Source organism: Varanus komodoensis, unplaced genomic scaffold (genome assembly GCF_004798865.1).
Source record: "Varanus komodoensis strain SLA01 unplaced genomic scaffold, ASM479886v1 scaffold10, whole genome shotgun sequence".
Taxonomy (NCBI): Eukaryota; Metazoa; Chordata; class Lepidosauria; order Squamata; family Varanidae; genus Varanus; species Varanus komodoensis.
The window spans coordinates 116,203-140,067 of NW_025335269.1; the positions used below are offsets into that span (position 1 = coordinate 116,203).

The 23,865-nt window shown below is 43.8% G+C and overlaps 2 protein-coding genes across 5 annotated transcripts in view; one reads left to right on the plus strand and one right to left on the minus strand.

Annotated features, from left to right (window-relative positions):
* Window positions 1-696: 696 nt before the first annotated feature.
* CCDC127 (coiled-coil domain containing 127) lies at window positions 697-20,531 on the minus strand. 4 transcript variants are annotated; one of them, XM_044452164.1, is made up of 5 exons: window positions 20,375-20,531; window positions 18,781-18,846; window positions 7,776-7,861; window positions 6,539-6,668; window positions 697-2,770 (listed from the first exon to the last, which is right to left on the minus strand). In XM_044452164.1, exons 4-5 carry the CDS (start codon window positions 6,657-6,659, stop codon window positions 2,091-2,093), a joined length of 801 nt encoding a protein of 266 aa, XP_044308099.1. In that variant the 5' UTR covers window positions 6,660-6,668; window positions 7,776-7,861; window positions 18,781-18,846; window positions 20,375-20,531; the 3' UTR covers window positions 697-2,090. The 4 variants fall into 4 exon arrangements, with proteins under 4 accessions (XP_044308099.1, XP_044308092.1, XP_044308119.1 ...); XM_044452157.1 differs by lacking the exon at window positions 18,781-18,846 and having other exon boundaries at window positions 20,375-20,530; XM_044452184.1 differs by lacking the exons at window positions 18,781-18,846; window positions 20,375-20,531 and adding an exon at window positions 20,080-20,354.
* A 309-nt stretch (window positions 20,532-20,840) lies between these two features.
* SDHA (succinate dehydrogenase complex flavoprotein subunit A) overlaps window positions 20,841-23,865 on the plus strand; it is a 43,909-nt gene continuing 40,884 nt past the window's right edge. Inside the window, exon 1 of the mRNA XM_044452138.1 lies at window positions 20,841-20,987. Coding sequence (XP_044308073.1) covers window positions 20,841-20,987 — 147 coding nt within the window. The remainder of the gene's footprint in view (window positions 20,988-23,865) is intronic.

Consider the following 23,865-nt stretch of genomic DNA (forward strand, 5'->3'; position numbering starts at 1 on the left):
GCCGTCCAGAGATGCAAGTAATTGGATGGCATACAAATTTTATAAATAAATAAATAAAGGATGCTCTGCCATGGCAATTGTATTTCATAGGACAGGGGGATTTTTTTTTAAAGGACAGGCATTTTTCTCCACAATCTTATTACATATTCATTCAGAAGGCACTTGACATCAAGAATCAAGCATATTATGGGTAATGTGACTGAACAAAGCCAACAATGAAATTCTAGGATGGAGAAGTGCCAAAGCCAAGGGCAGCTCAAGTCTAGGCCTAAAGTTTTAAAACTGCTCATACACTAGAGAACATGAAACTCCTGGAAGCTTCTATTAGCTGCAATTTATCACACACATAGTATGTATGAGTCAAGCAGGACAAAACCGAATACCTTTGCATTTTAAAAAATCTGGTAGCATTTTCGAGTTAATAATTTAACTACAGCAAGCATCATTGTAAAAAGACCTTTCTTAAACCTTTTGGCAACTGAGGCAACCCTTTGAAGGATGTGATCATGATCTGAAGCTAACGGCAAGTCACTCAAAGTCAGTAGGAAATGTAGACTTCTAGGGTTCAAACCTATGCATGTTTAGAGATTTTAAAGTCCTACAACTTCCAGCATGTCACAGCCAGTAGTTACATCTGGGGAGTTCTCTGTATTTGAAGGAAAAAAATCATACAAGATTGTACCCCAAATCTCAAAGTGCTCTTTGAAGGTTCCCAGCCTTTATTTTCACTAACATTGTTCTACTTTTTAGTGTAATATAAAAATAATTAGAAAATATGACAATAAGTGAGATGACATGCTTAAGTATCAGCATACAAACCATCCTGTATTAGTGGCAGAAACTAAGTTAAGACTAAATATTGATTACAGGCAAGCTCTTTGTGATTTTCTATGTGGAATGCACTAATATGCTTCCTTTTCCAACAAACAGAATTTGTATGCTATATTCCATAGTACAAATACTCTCAATAGTATAGAATAAAATTAATTCCTTTGCATATGCTAGTACATATGCTTGGCTTTTTAAAAGACAGCAATGCAGGTTGCTTGAAGGGTCTTCATGGAAAGGGAACAAATAACTATAAGATAGAAATTATTTTATCTGCTCTTAAGCACATTATCTGATTTCTTCTTTATATTCTTTATATTAACTATCTGCAATGGCAATATTAATGCAGTTTTGAGGGCTGATGGGAAGAAAGCTCCAAAACAACTTTTTCGGTCTTTGTGGGTTTCCCTCAATTTGTCTTCTGTTCACCAGTCCTGCAAAAAACCCTAACAACTTACATATGCCGGTAGAGACAAGTATAGCAATACATCAGATAATGAGCTTTAAGCAAAATACTATTTATAGAACCAGAATCCAAAACTGAAACATTTTCAATAGTGGCATTAGAAACATAATTCATGCAGAGACACTCTGTCCTTGCTCAGAGGCACTGTCTTCCTGTTTATTGCTTCCTATATGCCACAACTGTGTGCTAGTACTGCAAGTCAGTTCATGGGTGCTGAACTGGCCCACACTAAACCCTGATTGAGTGTTTCATGCATCACTTTTTTCAATTAGCCATCCATCCGTTTCTGTTTCTACTGAATCACTGAATTGACATAGCTCTGAGCAGATAGCCTGCACTAACCTAGCCCAGACTGCAAAGCTGGTTAATTTGAGATCTTGATCATGCACATTAACAACTGGAAGTAGCATTTCCTCAACCTTAAAAAACTCCCAGGCTGAGAATGGGAAGAACTCATGAACAGTTGCTTCCAAGTAGTATAACCTGATTTCTTGCACAAAAAGGTTGCCATGCAAGTGCCAGAAGTTGAAGGCATCTCCTTTAACTCCAGAAGGCTAACCAAGGTTTCAGTTCTAAAATCTACTTACTTCGGAATAAGCCCCACTGAATACATAACACAATTATGGGTATCACTCAATTAGGCTACACATTTGGTCAGTCAAAGGAAGAGGCATCAGGGAGGTACCAGCTTATCAGATGACCCATAGAAATGTCGTGGGAAAGCTAAAATTAGTGATATACAGCCTGGCACATACAACCATACCTAATATGTGTAATGTATGGATGGCTGTTGCTTTTAGTTTCTACTTTTCCCCAGGATGACTTTCTCTACCCTCTTGAATTTGTTGAGCTCAACAGATAATTCCCAGTATCTAAGGTAGAGCCACATCAGTTTTCCATTTTGACGTTTATTGGTGTTTAACCAATTACTGCAAGAAGTATCATACTTAAAAATATCTCTTAAGCCAGTCTCCATTCCCAAGTCCAAAGCAACTGGATCAGTCGCTGCTCTAACTAGCAACGTTTTCTCTATTTCTAGTCGCTGCTGTCTTGGGAGCAGGAGACTGCAGTAGATGTTCTGCCTTTCTGTAAGGGCACCCTCAAACTCTTTTAGTAAAGTAGTAGCTTGATTCTGCCATTGCTCTTCCTTCTCCAAGCAACTCTGATACAAAGCACTGGCAGCTCCAGAGTATTGCATAATCTGTTTTTCTTGTTCTAATTTAGTACGTTCTTGTTCCAGAGTTTTTCTTTCTTCTACCAGTTTATGAGTCTGAGAGATGAGGGCTTTGCGAAAGCTTTCTGTTCTGTTCCGTGCCTTTTCCATCTCAAGCTCTAAGTGAGCAACAGTACGCCGGTTTTCTGTGATTATGTCATGATACTTAGATTCAAGTTCTTTTTGTACTAACAGGAGTTTCCTATAGAATTTTTTTCTCTCCTTTTCTATTTCTTTCTGAGACTCTCTGGACCAGATCCAACCTGGAACACACAAGTGTATAAAATTAATCTGCAAATCTCCATCATGATTGATACAAGTAAATTCTATGTTGAGACTTTCAGGACTGTGCCTCACCCTCAAACTCAAATGCACACACACATCTGTAGTTTGGTGAGTAAACTATGCTCAAACCCCTGTGAGAACAGCAGTGGTTCTTTGCTATTATCATCTACTGCAAGCAAATAAGTCTATTGCTTGAACAAATGAACCTTGCTCCTACTAGATACCAAATATGGTCCTTGTTAACAATTAGCTGCCAACCAATACAAAGGGCCAAAGTAATAAGGGGAACCACTTTTTTCTGAAATAGAGATTCTAATATATAAATACTTGGAAGGGATTTTTAAAAACCCACCTTAGGTTTGCCCTTTAAAGGATAAGCACACATAGCTTTAGAGGCATAAGTCATGTTCAAAACTGCTTTGCTAGATGCCATGAAGAGCTGCTGGTCGCAAAAGCACCCTCCTCCCCCACCGCCCTTGGATGTGTGAAATTAACTATAGTGTTACTTGCATTTGAGCCACTACTTTAACATATCCTCCTTACATAAAAATTGTGATAGTGATTAGAGTTTATTTAAGATATAGCTCTAAAAGCTAGAATTACTACCTTTGAAATACAGAATAATGACATGACAATTCATTGCAAGTACAATGGTACCTTGGCTCATGAACTTAATCTGTTCCAGGACTCTGGTCGTGACCCAAATTGGTCGTGAGCCAAGTTAAATTTCCCCATAAGGTTCAATGTAAATAAGGTTAATCCGTTCTGTAACCATTTTTTAAATCAGAAAAATCTGAAGCAAAGTGACAACAACAAAGATCAAGGCCATCTCCCCTCCCCGACCCCGAGCACAAGCGCGGCCATCTCCCCACCACCCCTAGCACAACCGAGATCGCACCTGTCATCCCTGCATGCGCCCATCATCTCGGCACGCACCCATAATCCCAGCGCGCTGGGGGGGGTGGGGAGAGACGGGCGCACTGGGGGAGGAAGAGATGGGTGCGATCTTGGCCATCTCCCCCCTGCCCCCAGCACGATTGCAGCCATCTCACCACTAGGGAGTGGGGTGGGGTGATGGCTGCGATCGTTCTGGTGGCCGGGGGAATGGCCGAGATTGTGCCTGTCTTTCCTGCAGGAGAGCGCCTCTGATAACGCATGCCTTCCCTGCATGAAAGCAACTGTGATCGCAGCCATCTCCCCACCCCCCCCCCCCCCGGGGGGAAATGGCCCCGATAGCAGTTCCATTCATGTAGGAAAGATGTGCATGATCACGGGTATGCTGCTGCAGGAAAGACGGGTGCAGCACAGCACAGCCGCGGGGGAGATGGCCAAGATTGCGCCCATCTTTCCTGCAGAAGCGTGCCTGTGATCACGCATGCCTTCCCTGCACAAAAGCAACTGCAATCGTGGCCATCTCTCCACTGCATGGGGGGGGGGGGAGGAATGGCTGTGATCTTGGTCACCACCCAATGCAGAGTTCACGACCCACATCAAAATTTTAATGAAATTTTTGTTGGTGACCCAATTTGTTCATGAACCAAGGCATTCGTGAGCTGAGGTACCACTGTAACTGATTACCTGGGTTGTTGTGTCATGCAAACCCAAAATATTTCTTACATGGTGACTTGTTTCTCAGCGACAAGCCACCATGCCAATCCATGGCTTGTTCTAAAGGTACCTGGGTTCATGACTAATTGTTGTGTCATCTAAATCTAGGAAACTGATCTCACTGTGGATCCAGGGGAAGCAGCAAGCAAGCTTGCCAGGGTCAGTGCCAGGGACATCTCCTCCACCTAGTGGCCAAACCATGAAATCTGTGTATGTCTGTCGCAAAACCTTGTTTACCCCTAGCAAAAAACATGTTTGAAAAAAAAATCCTTACTGCTTCCATAAAAAAGGTGGACTGCACTTTTCCCTTTTCCTGAGCATACTGAATTTCAGAAAAGCACTGCAAAGGTGGAAAACACACAGAACTATTAAGTCCAAACCTAAAACCTACAGAATCTCAGTGTAAAAGATGCGATGTGGTTGCACAACACGAGCAAAGTTCTTTTTACAGCTTTCCTCGACAGCTTCCTATTTGATATAGTTGACAAGTGAAAGTCATGAATGTGAAGTCTGGTTTTGTCAATGTACATGGATGGTACCTGCTTAAACAGTAGGCATTTATTGGAATGTTGACCAGGATGGCTTCACATTTAGGGAAATCAGAATTACCAAACAAGGCAAAACAAAACAAACCCACCACAAAACAAAAACATTTGCACACATTTCTGGCACCAAAAAGCTCTCAAATGGTGATGAATTGGTGATGGGCACTTTGGAGGGGTTATCACTTTAGAGATTGTAAAAAGTGACCCCCCCCTCCCGAAAAGGGGAGAGCCACAGCAGTTGCAAAACCTTCAGCTGCCAAGCCTCCTGAAATATTGGCAGGAGGAGATGTAAGGGGCAACCTACAGTGAACCCCATCATCTTTTGGATGCTCTGTGGGTTATTCTATGAACAGCCTACACTATGTAGCAAATTTGCAGAGTGGGTTGCCTTGTTGTGGAAATAAAGCCAAATTATCACAAAAGGAGAAGTACATGGTTTAGGAGCAAAATCATTTATCCATAACTGACACTGGTTCTCACATATGCTATAAATAACCAAACACAAGCCCATCAAGCTTTTGATATAAGTATGTTGTTGTTGTTGTTGCTAATCGTGAAGTCGTGTCTGACCCATCGCAACCCCATGGACAACATCCCTCCAGGCCTTCCTGTCCTCCACCATCCCCTAGAGTCCACTTAAGCCAGGGGTCCTCAAACTTTTTAACCAGGGGGCCAGTTGAAATGTGCCGGTGCTGGCCGTGGGGCGGAAAGGTAGTGCTGGTGCTGTGCGTGGGCCCGAGTGGGGGTGGAGGAACGCGCACTGAAGCAGGGATGGGGCTCACGTTGAGGAGGCAAGGCGAGGTGAGGGTGGGCACATGAGGCAGCGGCTTGCTCACTTGGAGATTGTTTTCTCCAAGTGAGCAAACCACTGCCTCCCCATGCACGGGTTGTGGGGGGCGGCAGCGCACGCGTGCACGGCAGGTCCAAATGGGCATGGCGGGCCGGATCCGGCCCCCGGGCTGTAGTTTGAGGACCCATGACTTAAGCTCACACCTACTGCTTCAATGACTCCATCTAGCCACCTCATTCACTGCCGTCCCCTTCTTCTTTTGCCCTCTGTTGTTCCCAGCATTAGGCTCTTCTCCAGTGAGTCCTTCCTTAGGGGGCCAAAGTATTTGAGTTTCATCTTCAGTATCTGGCCTTCTAAAGAGCAGTCAGGGTTGATCTCCTCTAAGACTGACTGGTTTGATCTCCTTGCAGTCCAAGGGACTTGCAGGAGTCTTCTCCAGCACCACAATACCTGCATATAATACAGTTTCTTTATGTACACTGGCCTTGTTTAAGTCAGGCCCATTCCAACAGCAACTTGCTTGACTACATTCGAGAGAGGCAACTGTGTCAAAGCATTCCAAGGAAAAACAGTGGGTTTTGTGACATCTCTGAGTTCATGCTATTTGTCTACATGTTGGTATATCAATTGATCTGATGAGCTAGACTAATCTGATGAAAGATTATATCATAATATATTAATTAGTCTTAATTCATTATTAATTAAGAGTCTTGCTAAATTCCAGTCTAAGCTGACAGCTACCAAAGTATGCAGCCCATAAATTGCAAGGTAAGAAAAAAATAATTCTATTGAGTGTAACTTACGGAAGGCAGCCAAGCCCACCATTGGAACCAACAAAGCATAATTCCATTTGCTTCCATGGCCTCCTTCATTCCTTTCATTAGGTTGGATGTTCCAGTTTGGAGGATCATTTAAATTATTCATGGATAAACCCTAAAATTAGAGAAAATGAGCTTTTAATTACCTGATATCTGGTTGCAAAATACACTGGCAACTTTTTACCTGCAAAGCCCCACACCACTACTACAGTTCTCTAAAGAACCAGCTCTATGCCCACCAGATATTGAGAATGTATGGAAATATGTCCATGGAGTGAGGAATAAGTGAGCAAAAGCATGAGGCCAGCCTCAGAATTCTGTTCCGGGGTTGGCTTTGTCCACCTGCCTTTCCCCGGGCTCCCTGCCTTCCGTCTGCTGCCTTGTAGACCTCTGCCCTTTGTCTCCACTGGTTATTCCTCTCCTAGCAGTGAAACTCTACTCTAGTCTTCCTTTCTTTTGTTCCCTTTTCCTTTATATTTTTACTCAGTTATGCAAAACCCAGCCATACAGATACCTTTTCTTAAACATCCCCGTGAGAATTATCATGGCAATAGGCATAACACTGGAGTGCCTAGGAGAGAGGGTTATTCTCAGGGATGAAAAAAAAAGCATGCTCTCTAATACATACCCCATTACTTTCAGCTTTTAAAACATGAAGCATTATATAGAACAGAGCTGGAAACCTCAGGACTGAGGTCCCCAGATGGCTTCACTACTCTCCCCCAACCACCAATCACTTGATGGATTCCCAAATTTTGTGCAGGCCATCTCACCCCATTCTCAAAGGCTGAAATACCTCACCTATGGGTTAGTTACTGAAAGTAAGAGCTTGAACCTGCATTATATATAGGTGTTTCTGGCTGTATCCATTGCGGGAGTGCAATCTCTGAGAGATTCTTTAAAACTGAATTTGACCCATGGGATAAAAGAGATTGCCCACCCCAGATACAGAAGAATGGTTAGGCAGCTCTTCTCCTAAGTTCAAATAGAAGCGTATATTTTACATCATTCTCCCCTGGCTCCCTTCAGATGATTGAACTCTTAAATCCAAATCAGCATGGCCAATACTAAAGAAATGCTAGAAGTTTTAATCTAGAACAACTGAAGGGTATAACACTGGGGAAGGCTGGTCTACATATATTAAATACTTCTGAATATTCAGGGTAACAGGTTAAATAATCATTAATGACAAGGCACAAGAAAGAACAGAATCAATGCTTACATTCAATTTGTCTTTAGCTGGCAAGCAAGCAAATTTGATCACTCAGAAGACAAATGGAAAAGCCTCTTGATCAATGCCATCCTAGACTAAAATAACAAACACACATTTTAGTCCCTGTTTGGGGTGGGGGGAAGGTGGACACACATATATAAACACATTCAATGACATTCTTATTTTGTGACACTATAATACTAGCTTAGGGCAGAATCCCATTCATCTTTAGACATAAAAAAAATCCTCTGCCAGTGTGCCCCAGCCAGCTCGTGGAAGAACTGGGAATTGTGTCTAAACAGACAAAGAACTGCACCTGCAGTAATTTAAAAATAAATTTTTACTTGGAAAAATTTAGACTGCTTATACATTTCAGCACCAGGTCAAAACCTTTTTATTTTCCCAGCTTTTTAATTGTTAAGTAATGTCACTGGATTTTATATTAGCTTTATCTCTATATATATGGTCATTGGCATTCTGTGATTGGTTTAATTCTTGTATTATGTTTTATTATCATTATTTATATATTATTGTGGATGTTATGTTGCTTAGTCTAGCTTACCTCATAGAGTTCTTGTGAGGATAAAATGTATTAGTTGTATTAGTTGTGATCTCCAGACCATTTTCAATGGTAGTCCCACATAGAGCAGACTGCAGTAATCCAGGTGGCAGGTTACCAGTACATGGGTTACTGTGGCAAGGCTCTGCTCATCCAAGTAAGAATGCAGCTGAGAAATCAGCCAAAGCTGACAGCAGGCACTCCTGGCTAGCAAGTACCCCTGGAAAACCAGGGAGAACTTGGAGTCCAGGAACACCACTAAGCTACAAACCTTCTCCTTTAGGGGGAGTGCAACCCTAGTTAGGGTCTGCTGAAAATTCCCTAATTGGAGTGGGGAGTACCTACCAACAGGATCCCCCTGTCTTATCTGGATTCAGTCTCAGTTTATTAGCCTTCATCCAGCCTATTACCAAGTTCAGACACTGGTTCAGGACAGCTACTGCCTCACCACCTGGTTCAGATGAGAAAGTGCAGCACCTCAGCTCACACCTCTGGATGATTTCAACCAGCAGTTTCATGTAGATGTTAAAAAGAATGGGGGACAAAATTGAGCCCTGCAGAACTGCATGATGCAAACGTCATGGCACAGAGTGACAATCCTCCAGCACCACCATCTGGGACTGGTCAGGCAGGTAGGACAGGAACTGTCACGAAGCTTTGCCACCTACCTCCAACCCAGCTGGCTGTTCCAGAACGATACCATGGTTGATGGTATCGAAAGCCACCAAAAGATCCAGGAGAAGCAACACAGTCACATTCCCGTCTCTCCCCCAGTAAAGGTCATCCCACAGGGCAACCAAGGCAGTCTCCATACCAAACCCAGGCCAAAAACCTGATTGAAATAGGTCTAGATAATCAGTTTCCTCCAAAAGTGCCTGGAGCTGCTGGCCCACCACCCACTCAATTTAATTAAGAGAGTTGGCAGGGGTTCTCTCATGCCTGCTGGCCTCCATTTTTGAGGCCATGTGGAGAATGGGTGAAGTTCCAGAGGACTGGAGGGTGGCATCAGTGATCCCAATTTTCAAAAAGGGTAGTAGAGGGACATGGGGAGTTACAGACCAGTTAGCCTTACATCCATTGTACGAAAAACAATAGAAAGGCTCATAATAGAGAGAGATCTAGTGATGCTAGATAGGGAAGGGAGGCTGGCAGCCACACAACACAGCTTCCACAAAAACAGGTCCTGCCAGACAAACCTTGTGGAATTCTATGACAAGGTTTCGAGATGGCTAGATGGAGGGGATGCAGTGGATGTGGTTTACCTGGATTTCAGCAAGGCCTTTGACAAAGTGCCCCATGATATCCTGGTGGAGAAACTGAGGAGTTTTGGGATACACCAAAGCACTGTCCAATGGATTAGGGCATGGTTGACTGACCGAAAGCAGAGGGTAACCATTAGTGGGGAATCATCGGGATGGCGGCCAGTGGCAAGCGGGGTCCCCCAGGGCTCTGTCCTGGGGCCGATCCTGGTTAATCTTTTCATCAATGACATGGAAGAAGGGGTGAACAGTCTGCTGATCAAATTTGCAGATGATACTAAAACTGGAGCAGTGGCCACAACTGAGGAGCAGGTATTCCAGATCCAAAAGGATCTGGACAGACTATGGAACTGGCCAGGAGACAACAGGATAGCATTCAATGCAGATAAGTGCAAGGTCTTGCACTTGGGGCATAGGAATAGGTGTCATAAGTACAGGTTAGGGGACAAGTAGCTGGAGAGCAGCACTTGTGAAAGGGACCTCAGGGTACTGGTTGACTGCAGGCTGAACATGAGTCAGCAGTGTGATGTGGTGGTCAAGAGGGCGAACACCACCCTTAGTTGCATAGCCAGAAGTGTGGCTTCTAGATCGAGAGAGATATTACTACCACTCTGCTGCACCTGCAACTGGAATATTGTGTCCATTTTTGGGCCCCTCATTACAAAAAGGATATAGCTAGGCCAGAGTCAGTGCAGCGTAGGGCCACAAGGTTGGTGGCTGGTTTGCAGGGCATGCTGTATGAGGCAAGACTGAGGTAAACGGGTCTCTTTAACCTGGAGAAGAGGAGACTCAGAGGGGATATGTTGGCGATATACAGATGTGTGAGGGGATGTCACACGGAGGTGGGTAGAGACCTGTTCTCCCCTGCAGAGGAAGGCAGGACACGCTCCAATGGAGCAAAGCTCAGGGAACCAAGGTTCCATTTAGATACCAGGAAGTACTTCCTGACAATTAGGACCCCAAGAGTATGGAATGGGCTTCCACGAGAGGTCGTTGAGGCCCCTTCGGTGAGGGTGTTCAAAGATAGGCTGGACATGCACATGGTGGGCAAGTCGTGAGCGGAGCCAGCAGGAGCTGGGGGTCAGACTAGATGGCCCGGGAGACCCCTTCCGAGTCGTTCTGTTTCTATGTTTCAATCACCTTGCCCAAGATTGGGATATTGACTATTGATCTAAAATTATTTGCATTGCCCAGGTCCAGGCCCAGCTTCCTTAGTAATGGTGTTATAACAGCCACCTTTAAAGGGGCCGGCACCACTCCCTCTCTCAAAGAGGCATTAATAGCTTCCTGGACCCAGGTGCAGACCCCCTTCCTCAATCTCCCAATAAGACATGATAGGCAAGGGTCAAATGGGCAAGTGGTAAGCCAGACTTGTCCAAGCACCATGTCCACATCATCAGGGCACAGTAAATGAAATTGATCCAAGAAAACCAGATCAGATGGTGTGCTAGACATCTCTGCTGATGGATCTGGAACAACTGTGGTGTCCAAGTTGGATCAAATATGAGCAATTTTGCCCTCAAAGTGTCATGCAAATTCGTCACAGTGGGCTGCTGAGGGTTCAATAATATCGCTTTTGGGGCCAGTGTAGAAGGCTCCAAACCACCTGGAACAGCTCTGCTGGATGCAATTGGAATAAAAGTGTCTCTTAGCCACCTTCACTGCCACGGAATAGGCTCGATAGTGAGCATTATGGTGTGTTGGGTTGGATTTGGCCAGAGTTTTCCTCTACTTACACTCTACTGTCTTCTCTCCTACTTCATTGCCCTCACCTCAGATGTATGCCAAGGAGCAGGCTGGGCTTATGTCAACTGCCCAGATCATCTCCAGATTCCACAGAGACTTGGGCTTCTATAGGAGTACTTACCACACCAGCCAGAAAACAACCCAAAGCCATTTGGAACCTGTAGACTTTGAGGGCAGACCAAATTAATGGGTCCTTCACCAGAAGGAAGAGGAAGCTGAAAGTTCAAACCTCGAGAGGTGATCTGACCATGACAAAGGGGTAGTTTCCAAACCCCCAACCATCAGATTACCATCTTCCTGCCAAGTTGAGAAAACCAGGTCCAGAGTGTGTCCCTTCAGATGTGTTGGGCCAATGACATGTTAAGACAGCCTCAAGTATTGAGCCGCCCTGGATAAGGCAGCCTCAGCATGGAAGTTGAGGTCACCCAAGTCCAACATCCTAGGGGTCCTAAACACCAGGCCCGAGATGACCTCTGTCAGCAAAGGCAGGGAGCCTGCTGGGTAGCAGGGCAGGTGGTAAACCAACAGAATCCCTAATCTGTCTCAATCAACCAGCACCAGGGAAAGGCCGGGACCCAAGTTGACAGGAAGCCTAGAGAGAGGGATAGAATCCCTTGAACCACAGCAACCTCCCTCCCCAGCCCTCCAGGTGATGTTGGTGCTATACCAAGTACCCAGGTGGGCATAGCTGGGAGAGAGTAAACCCCCCCTCCCAGGACTCAGTGATACAGGCCAGTTCGGCACCCTCCTCCACGATTAAATTGTGAATCAATAAGATTTTATTATGTGCCAACCAATAATGTGCATTGAGCAACAGCACCGCTAGGCCAGAGGACAAACTAGCATGGTTACCAGGGTTATATAATCATCCATGTGCTTTGTTTTGAAACAATTACTTATCATTAACTTTGGTCAGGGCTAGAAAAAATATACAAATGTTAAGCTGGCAATCCTTTGGCTGATAAATGGCCATTTTGTTGCTTGTTATTTCTGTAAAAGAGGTTACCTGTCTGTGAAGTTCCTGTGTTTTTATCCTGGAGCATGGAATCAATATGGGCTCAGACTGACTTATAGAAATTATCTTCAAATCTACTGATCCATTAGTATACCCTGGTGGCAGTGAGACTTCTACCCCAAAATGCACTGACTGGCACAAAGGTGCTGGCTGGCTGCCAGGGATATAAGGGTAGCTGCTCCAAGTGAATAAAAGTAACTGGCAAATAAGAATTCATATTTTATGATAGCAGTGAAATTAGAATTTTTTTTATTATATCTAAATCCTGCCTTTTTCCTTTTCCTTTCAGGGAACCCAGTAAGATTTGTGTCGGAGAGTACACTACACTGGCTTTTAAGATAAATTACAGCTGGGAAAAGTCTATACATTGTTATAGCTACTAATCGTCATCAATGTGGAATTTCAATGGTGGGATAACCTGGGTGGTTCCCACATGTTTGGCTTTATCAGTGAGGATAACCTAGAAATGGGATGTTTCTTGGCACAGACACATAAAGGCATATGGAAGCAGATACAGAAAACTCAGAGAGAGGCAGGATAGATTCACTTTAATTCATTTTGCCCAGGCTTGCTCTCAGAAAAACTCAAGGTCTGCTATTTATGGGGAAGTCTAGAGCAGGTTTTTTTCATCACATGAAAATGAAATGGCTATATTTGGCATATAAACATTAATATTTGAAAAATGAACAGATAGGTTCTAATTTCTACAGAAAAGCTTCTTTTAACCCAATGTAGTTTGGCATTCCCCTCCATGGATCACTGCCTTGTCATGGCGAAGGGGCTTGCATAGCTCAATGAAGCTATGAGCTATGACATGCAGAGCCACCCAAGACGGACAGGTCATAGCAGAGCTCTGACAAAATGTGATCCACTGGAGAAGGAAATGGCAACCCACTCCAATATCTTTGCCATGAAAACCCCATGGACAGTACCAAAAGGCAAAAAGGTATGATGCCAGAAGATGAGCCCCTCAGGTCGGAAGGTGTCCAATATGCTACTGGGGAAGAGCGGAGGGCTAGTACTAGTAGCGCAAGAAAGAATGAAGCGAATGGGTCAAAGCCAAAAGGACATGCAGTTGCCGATGTATCTGGTAGTGAAAGGAAAATCCGATGCTGCAAAGATCTATACTCCATAGGAACCTGGAATGTAAGATCCATGAATCAAGGCAAGCTGGATGTGGTCAAACAAGAGATGACAAGACTGAACATCAACATCTTAGGAATCAGTGAACTAAAATTGACAGGAATGGGGGAATTTAATTCAGATGACCATCAGGTATACTACTGTGGGCAAGAATCCCTCAGAAGAAATGGAGTAGCCTTCATAGTCAATAAAAGAGTAGGAAAAGCAGTACTGGGATACAATCTCCAAAATGACAGAATGATCTCAGTTCGAATCCAAGGAAAATCATTCAACATCACAGTAGTCCAAGTCTATACCCAACCACTGATGCTGAAGAGGCTGAAGCTGACAGGTTCTATGAAGCCCTACAACACCTTCTAGAATTAACACCAAAAATGATGTCCTTATCATCATGGGGGATTGGAATGCTAAAGTAGGAAGCCAAAAGATAACCGAAATAACAGGCAAGTTTGGCCTTGGAGTACAAAATGAAGCAGGGCTCAGGCTGGTAGAATTTTGTCAAGAGAATACAATGGTGATAGCAAACACTCTTTTCCAACAACCCAAGAGACGACTCTACACATGGACATCACCAGACGGTCAACACAGAAATCAGATTGACTATGTGCTCTGCAGCCAAAGATGTAGAAGCTCTATACAGTCAGTAAAAGCAAGACCAGGAGCTGACTGTGGCTCAGATCATCAGCTTCTTGTTGCAAAATTTAGGGTTAAATCAAAGAAAGTAGGGAAAAGCACAAGGGCAATCAGGTATGACCTAAATCATACCCCTGATGAATATACAGTAGAAGTGACAGATAGATTTAAGGAATTAGATGTGATAGACAGAGTGCCTGAAGAACTATGGACGGAAGTTTGCATCATTGTACAAGAGGTAGCACCTAAAACCATTCCAAAGAAAAAGAAATGCAAGAAAGCAAAATGGCTGTCTGAGGAAGCTTTACAAATAGCTGAGGAAAAAAGGGAAGTGAAAGGCACGAGAGAAAGAGAAAGATACACCCAATTGAATGCAGAATTCCTCAGAATAGCTGGAAGAGATAAGAAAGCCTTCTTAAATGAACAGTGCAAAGAAACAGAAGAAAACAATAGAATAGGGAGGACCAGAGATCTCTTCAAGAAAATTGGAGATAAGAAGGGAATGTTTCATACAAAGATGGGCATGACCAAAATGACAGGGACCTAACAGAGGCAGATATGATTAAGAAGAGGTGGCAAGATTTCACAGAAAAACTATACAAGAAAGAGCTTAATGTCCCTGATAACTACGATGGAGTGGTCACTGACCTCAAGCCAGACATCCTGGAATGTGAAGTCAAATGGGCCTTAGGAAGTCTGAGCAACAACAAAGCTAATGGAGGCAACAATATTCCAGCTGAGCTATTCAAAATCCTAAAAGACGATGCAATAAAAGTGCTACACTAAATATGCCAGCAAATTTGAAAAACTCAACAGTGGTCACAGGATTGGAAAAGGTCAGTTTACATTCCAATCCCAAAGAAGGGCAATGCCAAAGAATGTTCAAACTACCGCACCATTGCACTCATTTCACATGCTACCAAAGTTATGCTCAAAATCCTACAAGCTAGGCTCCAGCACTAAGTGGACCGAGAACTACCAGAACTGCAGGCAAGATTTTGAAGAGGCAGAGGAACTAGAGATCAAATTGCCAACATACGCTGGATCATGAAGAAAGCTAGGGAATTCCAGAAAAACATCTACTTCTGCTTCATTCACTATGCTAAAGTCTTTGATTGTGTGGATCACAAAAAATTGTGGAATTTCCTAAAGAGATGGGAGTACCAGACCATCTTATTTGTCTCTTGACAAACCTATATGCGGGTCAGGAAGCAACAGTGAGAACTGGACATGGAACCACTGGTTCAAAATTGAGAAAGGAGTTTGGCAAGGCTGTATACTGTCGCCCTGCCTATTTAACTTATATGCAGAGCACATCATGAAAAAGGTGGGGCTTGATGAATCACCAGTTGGAATTAAGATTGCTGGGAGAAATATCAACAACCTCAGATATGCAGATGATACCACTCTCATGGCAGAAAGTGAAGAGGAACTAAAGAGCCTCTTGATGCGTGTGGAGGAGGAGAGTACAAAAGTTGGCTTGAAACTCAACATTAAGAAAACTAAGATCATGGCATCTGGTCATCTCACTTCCTGGCAAATAGATGGGGAAGAAATGGAGGTAGTGACAGATTTTATTTTCCTGGGCTCCAAGATCACCACAGATGGGAACTGCAGCCAAAATTTAAAAGATGCTTGCTCCTGGGGAGGAAAGCTATGTCAAATCTAGACAGCATACTAAACAGCAGAGACATCACCCTGCCAACAAAAGTGCGTATAGCCAAGGCTGTGGTTTTCCCAGTTGCAATGTATGGCTGTGAAAGTTGGACCATAAGGAAGGCTGAACGCCAAAGAATTGAGGTCTTTGAATTGTGGTGCTGGAGAAGACTCCTGTGAGTCCCTTGGACTGCTAGGAGATCAAACCGGTCAGTCCTAGAGGAGATCAACCCTGACTGCTCTTTACTCATAGAAGGCCTGATACTGAAGATGAAACTCAAATACTTTGGCCACCTAATAAGAAGGAAGGACTCACTGGAGAAGAGTCTAATGCTGGGAACAATTGATGGCAAAAGAAGCAGGGGACAGCAGAGAATGAGGTGACTAGATGGAGTCACTGAAGCAGTCGGCATGAGCTTAAGTGGACTCCATGGGATGGTGGAGGATAGGAAGGCCTGGAGGAGTGTTGTCCATGGGGTCACGATGGGTTGGACACAACTTCGCGACTAGGAACAATTTCGGCATTGGTTCAGTTTAGAAATTGACTTAGTATTTTTAACATACTCTTTAAGGTTAAAATCTGATTATTATTACTAGTATAAAGGCATACATTTTTGTAGTTTGCTATATCATCTTTTTGCTTAACCAACTCTGTCTTGGTTGGTTGCACTTTGTCATTACATGAGTATGTAACAATAATCTGATCCACTCTACAGTCTACTTCACCTATAATTCTGCTGCGACTTATTCATTTATTATTTATTAAAAGCTTTTCTAACCAGTCCACCACAAGTGTCTCAGGATGATGAAAAAACAAATAAGATAAAACAAAACAGCACAGCATCCTGTGACTTAGGATAATAAAACCCCAGTTAAAATCATCTGAACATTAAAATGATGGGAAAATAAAAAGGTTTCCAGCTGACACTGAAAAGAAAATAGCATCAGTGCCATATGAACCTCCCTGGGAAGTGTATTCCATAGTCAGGATGCCACCACAGAGAAGGTCCTCCTCTGGGTAGCCACCCTCCTAATCTCCTTCAAGGAGAGCTCCCAGAGCAGGACCTCTGCCCTCAGATCTCAAGGGGAGGGAGGGCTAATAAGAAAGAAGGCATTCCTGCAGGTATCCTGGACCCAATCAGTTTAGGACTTTGTAGGTCATCGCCAGCACCTTAAATTGGGCTGGACTTCAACTGGCAGCCAGTGTAACCGATAGATGACTAGCAATATATATGAGCACATGCTGGTCCCTGTTAACATCCTGGCAGCTCTATCGTGAACCGACTGAACTATCGGGACCATCTTCAAGGACAGCCCCAGTGTAGAGCGTGTTGCAGTAATCCAATCGGGAAGTTACCTGAGCATGGGTCACTATTGCGAGGCAGTGCTCATTCAGGTAAGGATGCAGTTGGTGGATCAGTTGAAGCTGAAGGAAACCACTCCTCACCATTGTTGTTACCTGAGACTCCAGAGACAGCTCTGGGTCGAGGAGAACTCCCAAAATGCAAACCCTGTCCTTTATGGGGAGTGCAGTCCTGACCAGGACAGGGCTAAAATCACTTAACTGGAAGGCTGAACCAACAGGACCTCCATCTTGTCTGGACTGAGTCCCTGCTCCAGAACTATATCAACTGTGGAGTCCAGCTTGTGGTGAATCTGAGCAATTTTATCCCTAAAGTGTTGGACAAAGTCGTCACAGCGAGCCACTGATGGTGCAATAGAATCCTTTTTAGGGTCAGAATGTAATAGGCCGTACACCACCCAGAAAAGCTCAGCTGGACAGCACTGTGAGGATGCAATGGGAGAAGAATTCCTTCTTCACTGCCCTCACCGCCACAGCATAGGCTCGATAAGGAGTTCTAAGATGTGCTCGGTCAGATTCATCCTTGGATTTCTTCCACCTATGCTCTAGTTGTCTCCCAGCCTGCTTCATTGCCTGCAGCTCAGGCATATACCATGGCGATGAGTGGGCTCTGCATGACAGGAGAGGATACTTAGAAGCAATCATTTCAGTTGCCCTGGTCATTTCCTCATTCCACAAATCAACCAGGGCATCGACAGAAGCACCAGCCTTATCAACCAGAAAATCCCTCAGAGTCCTCAACAATCCATCTGGATCCATAAGACACTGGGGGCAGACCATTTTAATAGGGTCCCCTATTAGAGAGAGAAACTGGCCCTGAGTTCAAACCTCACAAGGAAGTGATCTGACCATGACAAAGGGGTTAGAGTCAAATCCCTCTCTTCCAGATCACCATCTTCCTCCCCTATTTATTTTATTTATTTATTAAAACATTTCTATGCCGCCCCTTGCCGAAGCCTTTGGGCGGCTTACAACACAATAAAATACAATAAAATACAAAAATAACAATATAAAATTAACAATATAAAATAAATAACAATATAAAAGAAGTCACCCTGGCCAGATAAATAAGCAAATATTGTTAACAATTAAAATGACGTTTAAATAAAAAGGTCTTCACCTGGCGCTGAAAAACAAATAACGACGGCGCCAGGTCTAGAATGTGGTTTCTTTCATGCATTGGGCCAGTGACATGTCGAGACAGCCCCATGGCTGTCATGGCAGCCATGAAGTCTGAGCTGACCCAGACAGAGCAGTCTCAGCGTGGATAATGAAGTCCCCCAGGACCAACATCCTGAGGGTCCTCAACACCAGGTCTGAAACGATCTCTGTCAGCTCAGGCAGAGAATCTGCTGGGCAGAAGGGTGCACGGTACACCAACAGAATCCCTAATCTGTCTCAATCACCCAGCACCAGGTACAAACACTCCAGGCCCAGTCTCAAAGGGACCAGAAGCCCTGCAAGGGAGTTTGAATCTCATTTAATTAGGGCCATGCCCCCTTCCCTCAAGGTGGGGTTGGGCTGTACCAGATACCCAGGCAGGCACAGCTGAGTGAGCGACACTCCCCCCCCCCCACTACTCCCACACAGGTCTCCGTAGTACATGATTAAGTCATGGATGAGACTTAATTTGGACCGACCTGGCATTCAACAGCAGCAGCACCAAACCTGAGGGCTGGTTGATGACACTACCGGGGACGTTCTGGCTGGAGGAGAAACCAGAAGAGAGAACAGATACTAACCATCTGTCCCTCCTCTTTCTGTAATGACATGTTAAACCCCCAATGCCCTATCTTTCCTTGCCCATAACCACCCCAATGGGGCTCGCACTCACTTCCCAGGAACTCCCATAACAGTTTAAAACTAACAAGTAAAACTAGCAATAAAACTAGGATGCTGTGTAATTAAAATGGCAGCTTGACTTATGGAAGCTGTATAAGCAAGTGGCCTTCAAAATGTCCTGTCCTTGACACCCTTGCTCAGCTGTGGTAAACTCAAGGCTGCGGATTCCTTCAAGGAATCAAGCCATTTCCTATTTGGCTTTTCCTTTCTCCTTCTGCCTTTGGCTTTCCCTAGCATCACTGTCTTTTTCTGCATTAATACCAACCTATTATTCGGTTTGCTGCCTTACCCAGGGATCTGCCTGTCAGAGGATTTGTTTTCACAATTCCTGGATAGCTTGTTTTCTCCATTCTCCATTTGTTCTCACCCTGTATCCCAAATGCATTACGATGCTGCAGTCCTGGCATACAGAGCAGTGGGACTTCCCCCCCCTCCATTCACTTGCTGCCACCTCTGTAGGCTGGTAAAACAACTATGATTCTGTGCTTGCACAAAACAATCCATAGTTTAAATAACCCAGAGTTCACAACCAAACAATAAAACAGTCTTGCTTTCTGAGTTGTTTGTGGTGACATGACTGGATTCACACATCACAGTAACGCAGACTCTAACAACCTATACTAAATGTTTGCATCAAACCTGTGACTATAGCTAAAGAAATTGAAATTCAGAGTACATGATAAGCAAAAGGCAAGAGCTGGTAGTTAGTTTGAACCGAACAATTTTCATGAGATAGAAGTTCTATTAAATTCATTTGTTTATGATGAAATGCAATTATAACTCTAAGCAACAAACTTAGTAGTATTGGGGTTGTTCATTGTTTTAAAAATATTTAAATATTTTTGGTGTTTTAAAAGGTTTTTAAATCAATTTTTGTTTGCCTCGACACTTGTGTACTGTATGTCACTCTCTCTCCCGCATGCACCAATGAGAGGAGAGAGGGGCAAGCGAGGTAGCCTGGGCTACCATCATGAGGAACCCTGTGGCAAGCGGCGCAACTACACTCAGGGGCCAGAGATTTCCTAGCGCTGCTCGAAGATACAACCGCCCCATTAAAACAGGACCATGCGAGCTCCTGTAATCTGAACCTGTCTTACCCTGTCGGTAAGAATGGGGCATTTAGCCTTCTCCAGCTGGAAGGCCCCCGTGCTTGGGATTACAACTCCCAGCACTCCTGGCCACTGGCCGTGCTGGCAACGACTGATGGGAGGTGAATCTAAAATTTCTGCAGGGCACCAGATCCTGACCCAGGAGACCAGGATTCTCAGGGCCCTCCATGTTCAAGTGCAGCCACCTCCAATCATAGTTTTCATTTCAAATGCCTTCCGCTTACGGACTAGAAGGCCCACTTCAAACGTTCATACATGCAGATTTACGCCAATAAATGCTCACGTGGCACGGAGAACAGGAGCGAAGGGATGAACCAGCAGAAACGTCCAGAGAAAAAGCACTGCTGCGTGCCAGCCGCGGCTGATCGCCCAGGTTTCATTTATTACGCATGCGTAGGCCGCCCCTCTACTTCGCCCATTTTTTCGGAATAAACCATCTTTGCAAGAAAAGGTAAGATGCTCTTCCTGGAAGGCTCGAGTATAGACGTAACGAACGGGGCAAGACAGACATATCGACCTATTGGAAACGAGACATCCTTGCTACTCCGGACGTTATGTATTTTGTTTTTTCTCCTTAGGAAAAGCTTTTCTAACACCATACTTTCAGCCCCTGCAAATCCTTATCCCGGCCTCTATTTTTTCTTTCCTAGAATAAACAACGAAGAGTGTTGTGGCATCTTAAAGATTAACACAGTTTTGTCTGCCTTTACTGCAATGAACGCTACCCCTCTGAGATGATAGAGGTTGGTATGTCTCATTGTGGCATTTGCACGCTCGGAATGCGCTTGCGTTTTACGCACGCGCAGTTGCTCAGCTTCAAGCCCTCTCCAGTCTACTGCGAAATGGCGGCTGCTGAAGCATTGCGGCGACTGCGGTATCTGCGGCTGCTCCGCCCTGTAAGTGGTGTGCGCGCGTACTTGCCGTGCTCTGGAGGGTGGGATTTCGAGCTTCGGTCTTTGGGGAGCCAGTCGTGGTTCACCTTCATGGACGGGTGGAGGACGAGGAGGACGATTATGAGATTTACAGATAATTCTCCGCGTGCATCATTCTTCCCCAGTCTGACGCTTTCCAGATGTGTTGAACTGTTGCTCGTATCATTCCCAGCCAACATGACCGTTGGCTGGGGGTGATGGGAATTGTAATCCTGCACATCTGCAAGGCAGCGGCTTAGGTAAGACTGAAATACATTCGCTTGCTGTCTTTGTTTTGTATTATATTTCAATCCCTTCCTTCAAGTCTGCTCTTGGCTAGGGTAAGATTCACGGCTTCATGATAATTCAGTGTGAGCTTCATGATTAGGGGATTTGAACCCCGATCTATCCCCTCAAATCCATGCGCAATAATGCATTAGCAACACCACAGTGGCTCCCAGACCTTGCAACGAATCTCTTCATATGGATATTGCTATATGGTAAATGGAATACTATAGCTGAGAGAGTGGTTTACCAAGGGCAGATTAGTGAGTCTGTGTCAGAGGCACATGTCATATGATGCACTGCAGTACTTCCTAGGTCTGACTTTTCGTTATATCATTGAGTTGGCTCTTCTTGGCTTCTCAAGCCTCTGCTTTCTCTTGATTGGCAGAAAAGCCTGGTTAGCAGGGTTTGCTGTTTTCTGTATCATGGTGAAATAAAAGCACATGAGAATAAGAAATAATGGACCAAAAGATACTCCGACCTTTTGATTTGGTGAACTTCTTCCCTAACCTGGGTTACTATACTTGGGATGTAGGGACTGGCAGATGTCTAGTGAATGTTTCAAAGGGAGTTTTTCTCCCATCATAGCTTCCTGCTGAGAAAGCTGTACCTGTTGGACTTTTGCTTGTCACATAGTTCTTGAACTAATTGTCGTGAGAACCCAAAGAAGAGCTGGTAGGAAGTGCAAAAGCCTGTGGTTTGCATAGGGTCACTCCTATAAAATTTCATGTTTTATCTACATGTTTCCGGCCACACTTTCCAACTCCTGATAGTGAAACTAGTGTTCCTTTCTTTCATTTACATGCTTGCAAGGCGCTGAAACCCATAGATAGACCTACAACTGAGGCTGCTTTGCAGGAACCGAATATGCCTGGTCTGCTATTAAATTGTGTAATAACTGTTCTAAAATGGGTTGTATCACTTGTGGAGAAGCAGGATGCCAAAATAACAGATACAGACAATACTTCTCTCCTAAGAGACTAAGGCTGAAAAAACCATCATCAATTATCTCTAGAGACTTGCAGCTGGATATATTATACACCATACTTGTGAATTGTTTTACCTAATACCAGACTATTTGTGTTATCCACAGGCACAGTTTTGTGTATGTTCACAGAATGTGATAGAATGGCAGTGACATTCTGCTGTTCTTCTTACCTGCCTTATTCAGTCCCAACACACATAGCATTCATACTGCATGCATATGACAAAGGCGGCTATGGATCATGAAAGCTTATGCCAGAATAAATGCAATAACCTTTAAGGTGCCATGGGAATTAGTTTGTTTTGCTATCAGCAAGATAAGAAATGTATGATAGTTTAAATGTAGAACCTCAGAGAAGAAATATCACCCTCTCAATGGGAAGCTTTATGGAAGAAAGACATTAAATTCACAGCTAGTCAAGCACTAAGAGAACATTGGTATAAGATTTATTTTTTGTGGTATATTACCTTGAAAGATATAGAAAAAATAGACAAGAATTACAGTGGAAAATGTTGGAAATGTAGTAAGGTAGATGGAACTTTCTACCATATGTGGTGGACTTGTGAAATAATTAAAAGATTTTGGAAGTTGATACATGTGGAAATACAAAAATCCTTTAAAACTAAGCTTCCTATGTGTCCTAACAATATACTTTTGAACATAATGCCAGAGTTATTCAAATATATGACAACTGCAGCAAGAATTACAGTTGCTTCTAAATGGAAAACACCAGAATGCCCAACAATTGAAGACTGGAAAAATAAGTTTTCAGAGTATGCTGTGATGGCAAAATTAACTAATGATGTAAAGAAAGGACTCACTGAAGAATGTAATGATAACAGAATTATTCTATTTTATCCATTAATATAATGTAAAAGAAGCTGTTAAAACTTTATTGATGATTTATAATTGACTTGAAGTGACTGGAAAATTTGTTTGTACAGAAAACTATAGTAATTCTTTTTTCAAACTTCAACTAAGGATTGATTGATGGAAAGGTAGAGATTTTTGGTCTCTGGAAATTTGCAGTTTATGAATATATTGGTTATACTTGTTTAAAATCCCTTGGCAAGTTTATTTCTCTTTTTCCTTACACCATTCTTTTTCTGTTTGTTATCTATTTTAAGAAAACAATAAATGTATTTTAAAAAGTTTGTTTTGCTGACATAGACTAATCCTGCTACCCACAAGAAAAGGTAATTCTAGAATATGTCTTTAAAGAACCACAAGGTGGGAGAAGTCTGAAGACCTGTGTGGTCTTTATGTTGAGCAGAAATGTGTGGTCTTCCTCAGTAAGGAAGGCACTGATCTTGTGCATGCAATGCTCGTAGGCCTGAGTGTGAGGTCTTACCTGCATCCAATGAAGGGTGCATGGCAGCAATGGTGATTTCTACCAACCAACACCTCAAGTCCTTTATTGCAAGTAGAGAGCTGTTTTTTGACTATTTAGGACCATGGGTCCTCAAACTACGGCCCACAGGACAGATCCGCCCGCCATGCCCATTTATCTGGCCTGCACCACCGCCGGGGGGGTGGGGTGGGGGGAGGCGGTGGCTTGCTCTCTGGGAGATGGTTTTGGAGTCGCTGGGAGAT

Coding starts and splice junctions, on each gene's coding strand:
- CCDC127 (XM_044452164.1), bottom strand. CDS start 6,659: ATGAATAATTTAAATGATCCTCCAAACTGGAACATCCAACCTAATGAA. Junction 2,771..6,538: donor GGTGGGCTTGGCTGCCTTCC/GTAAGTTACACT, acceptor TGTGTGTTCCAG/GTTGGATCTGGTCCAGAGAG.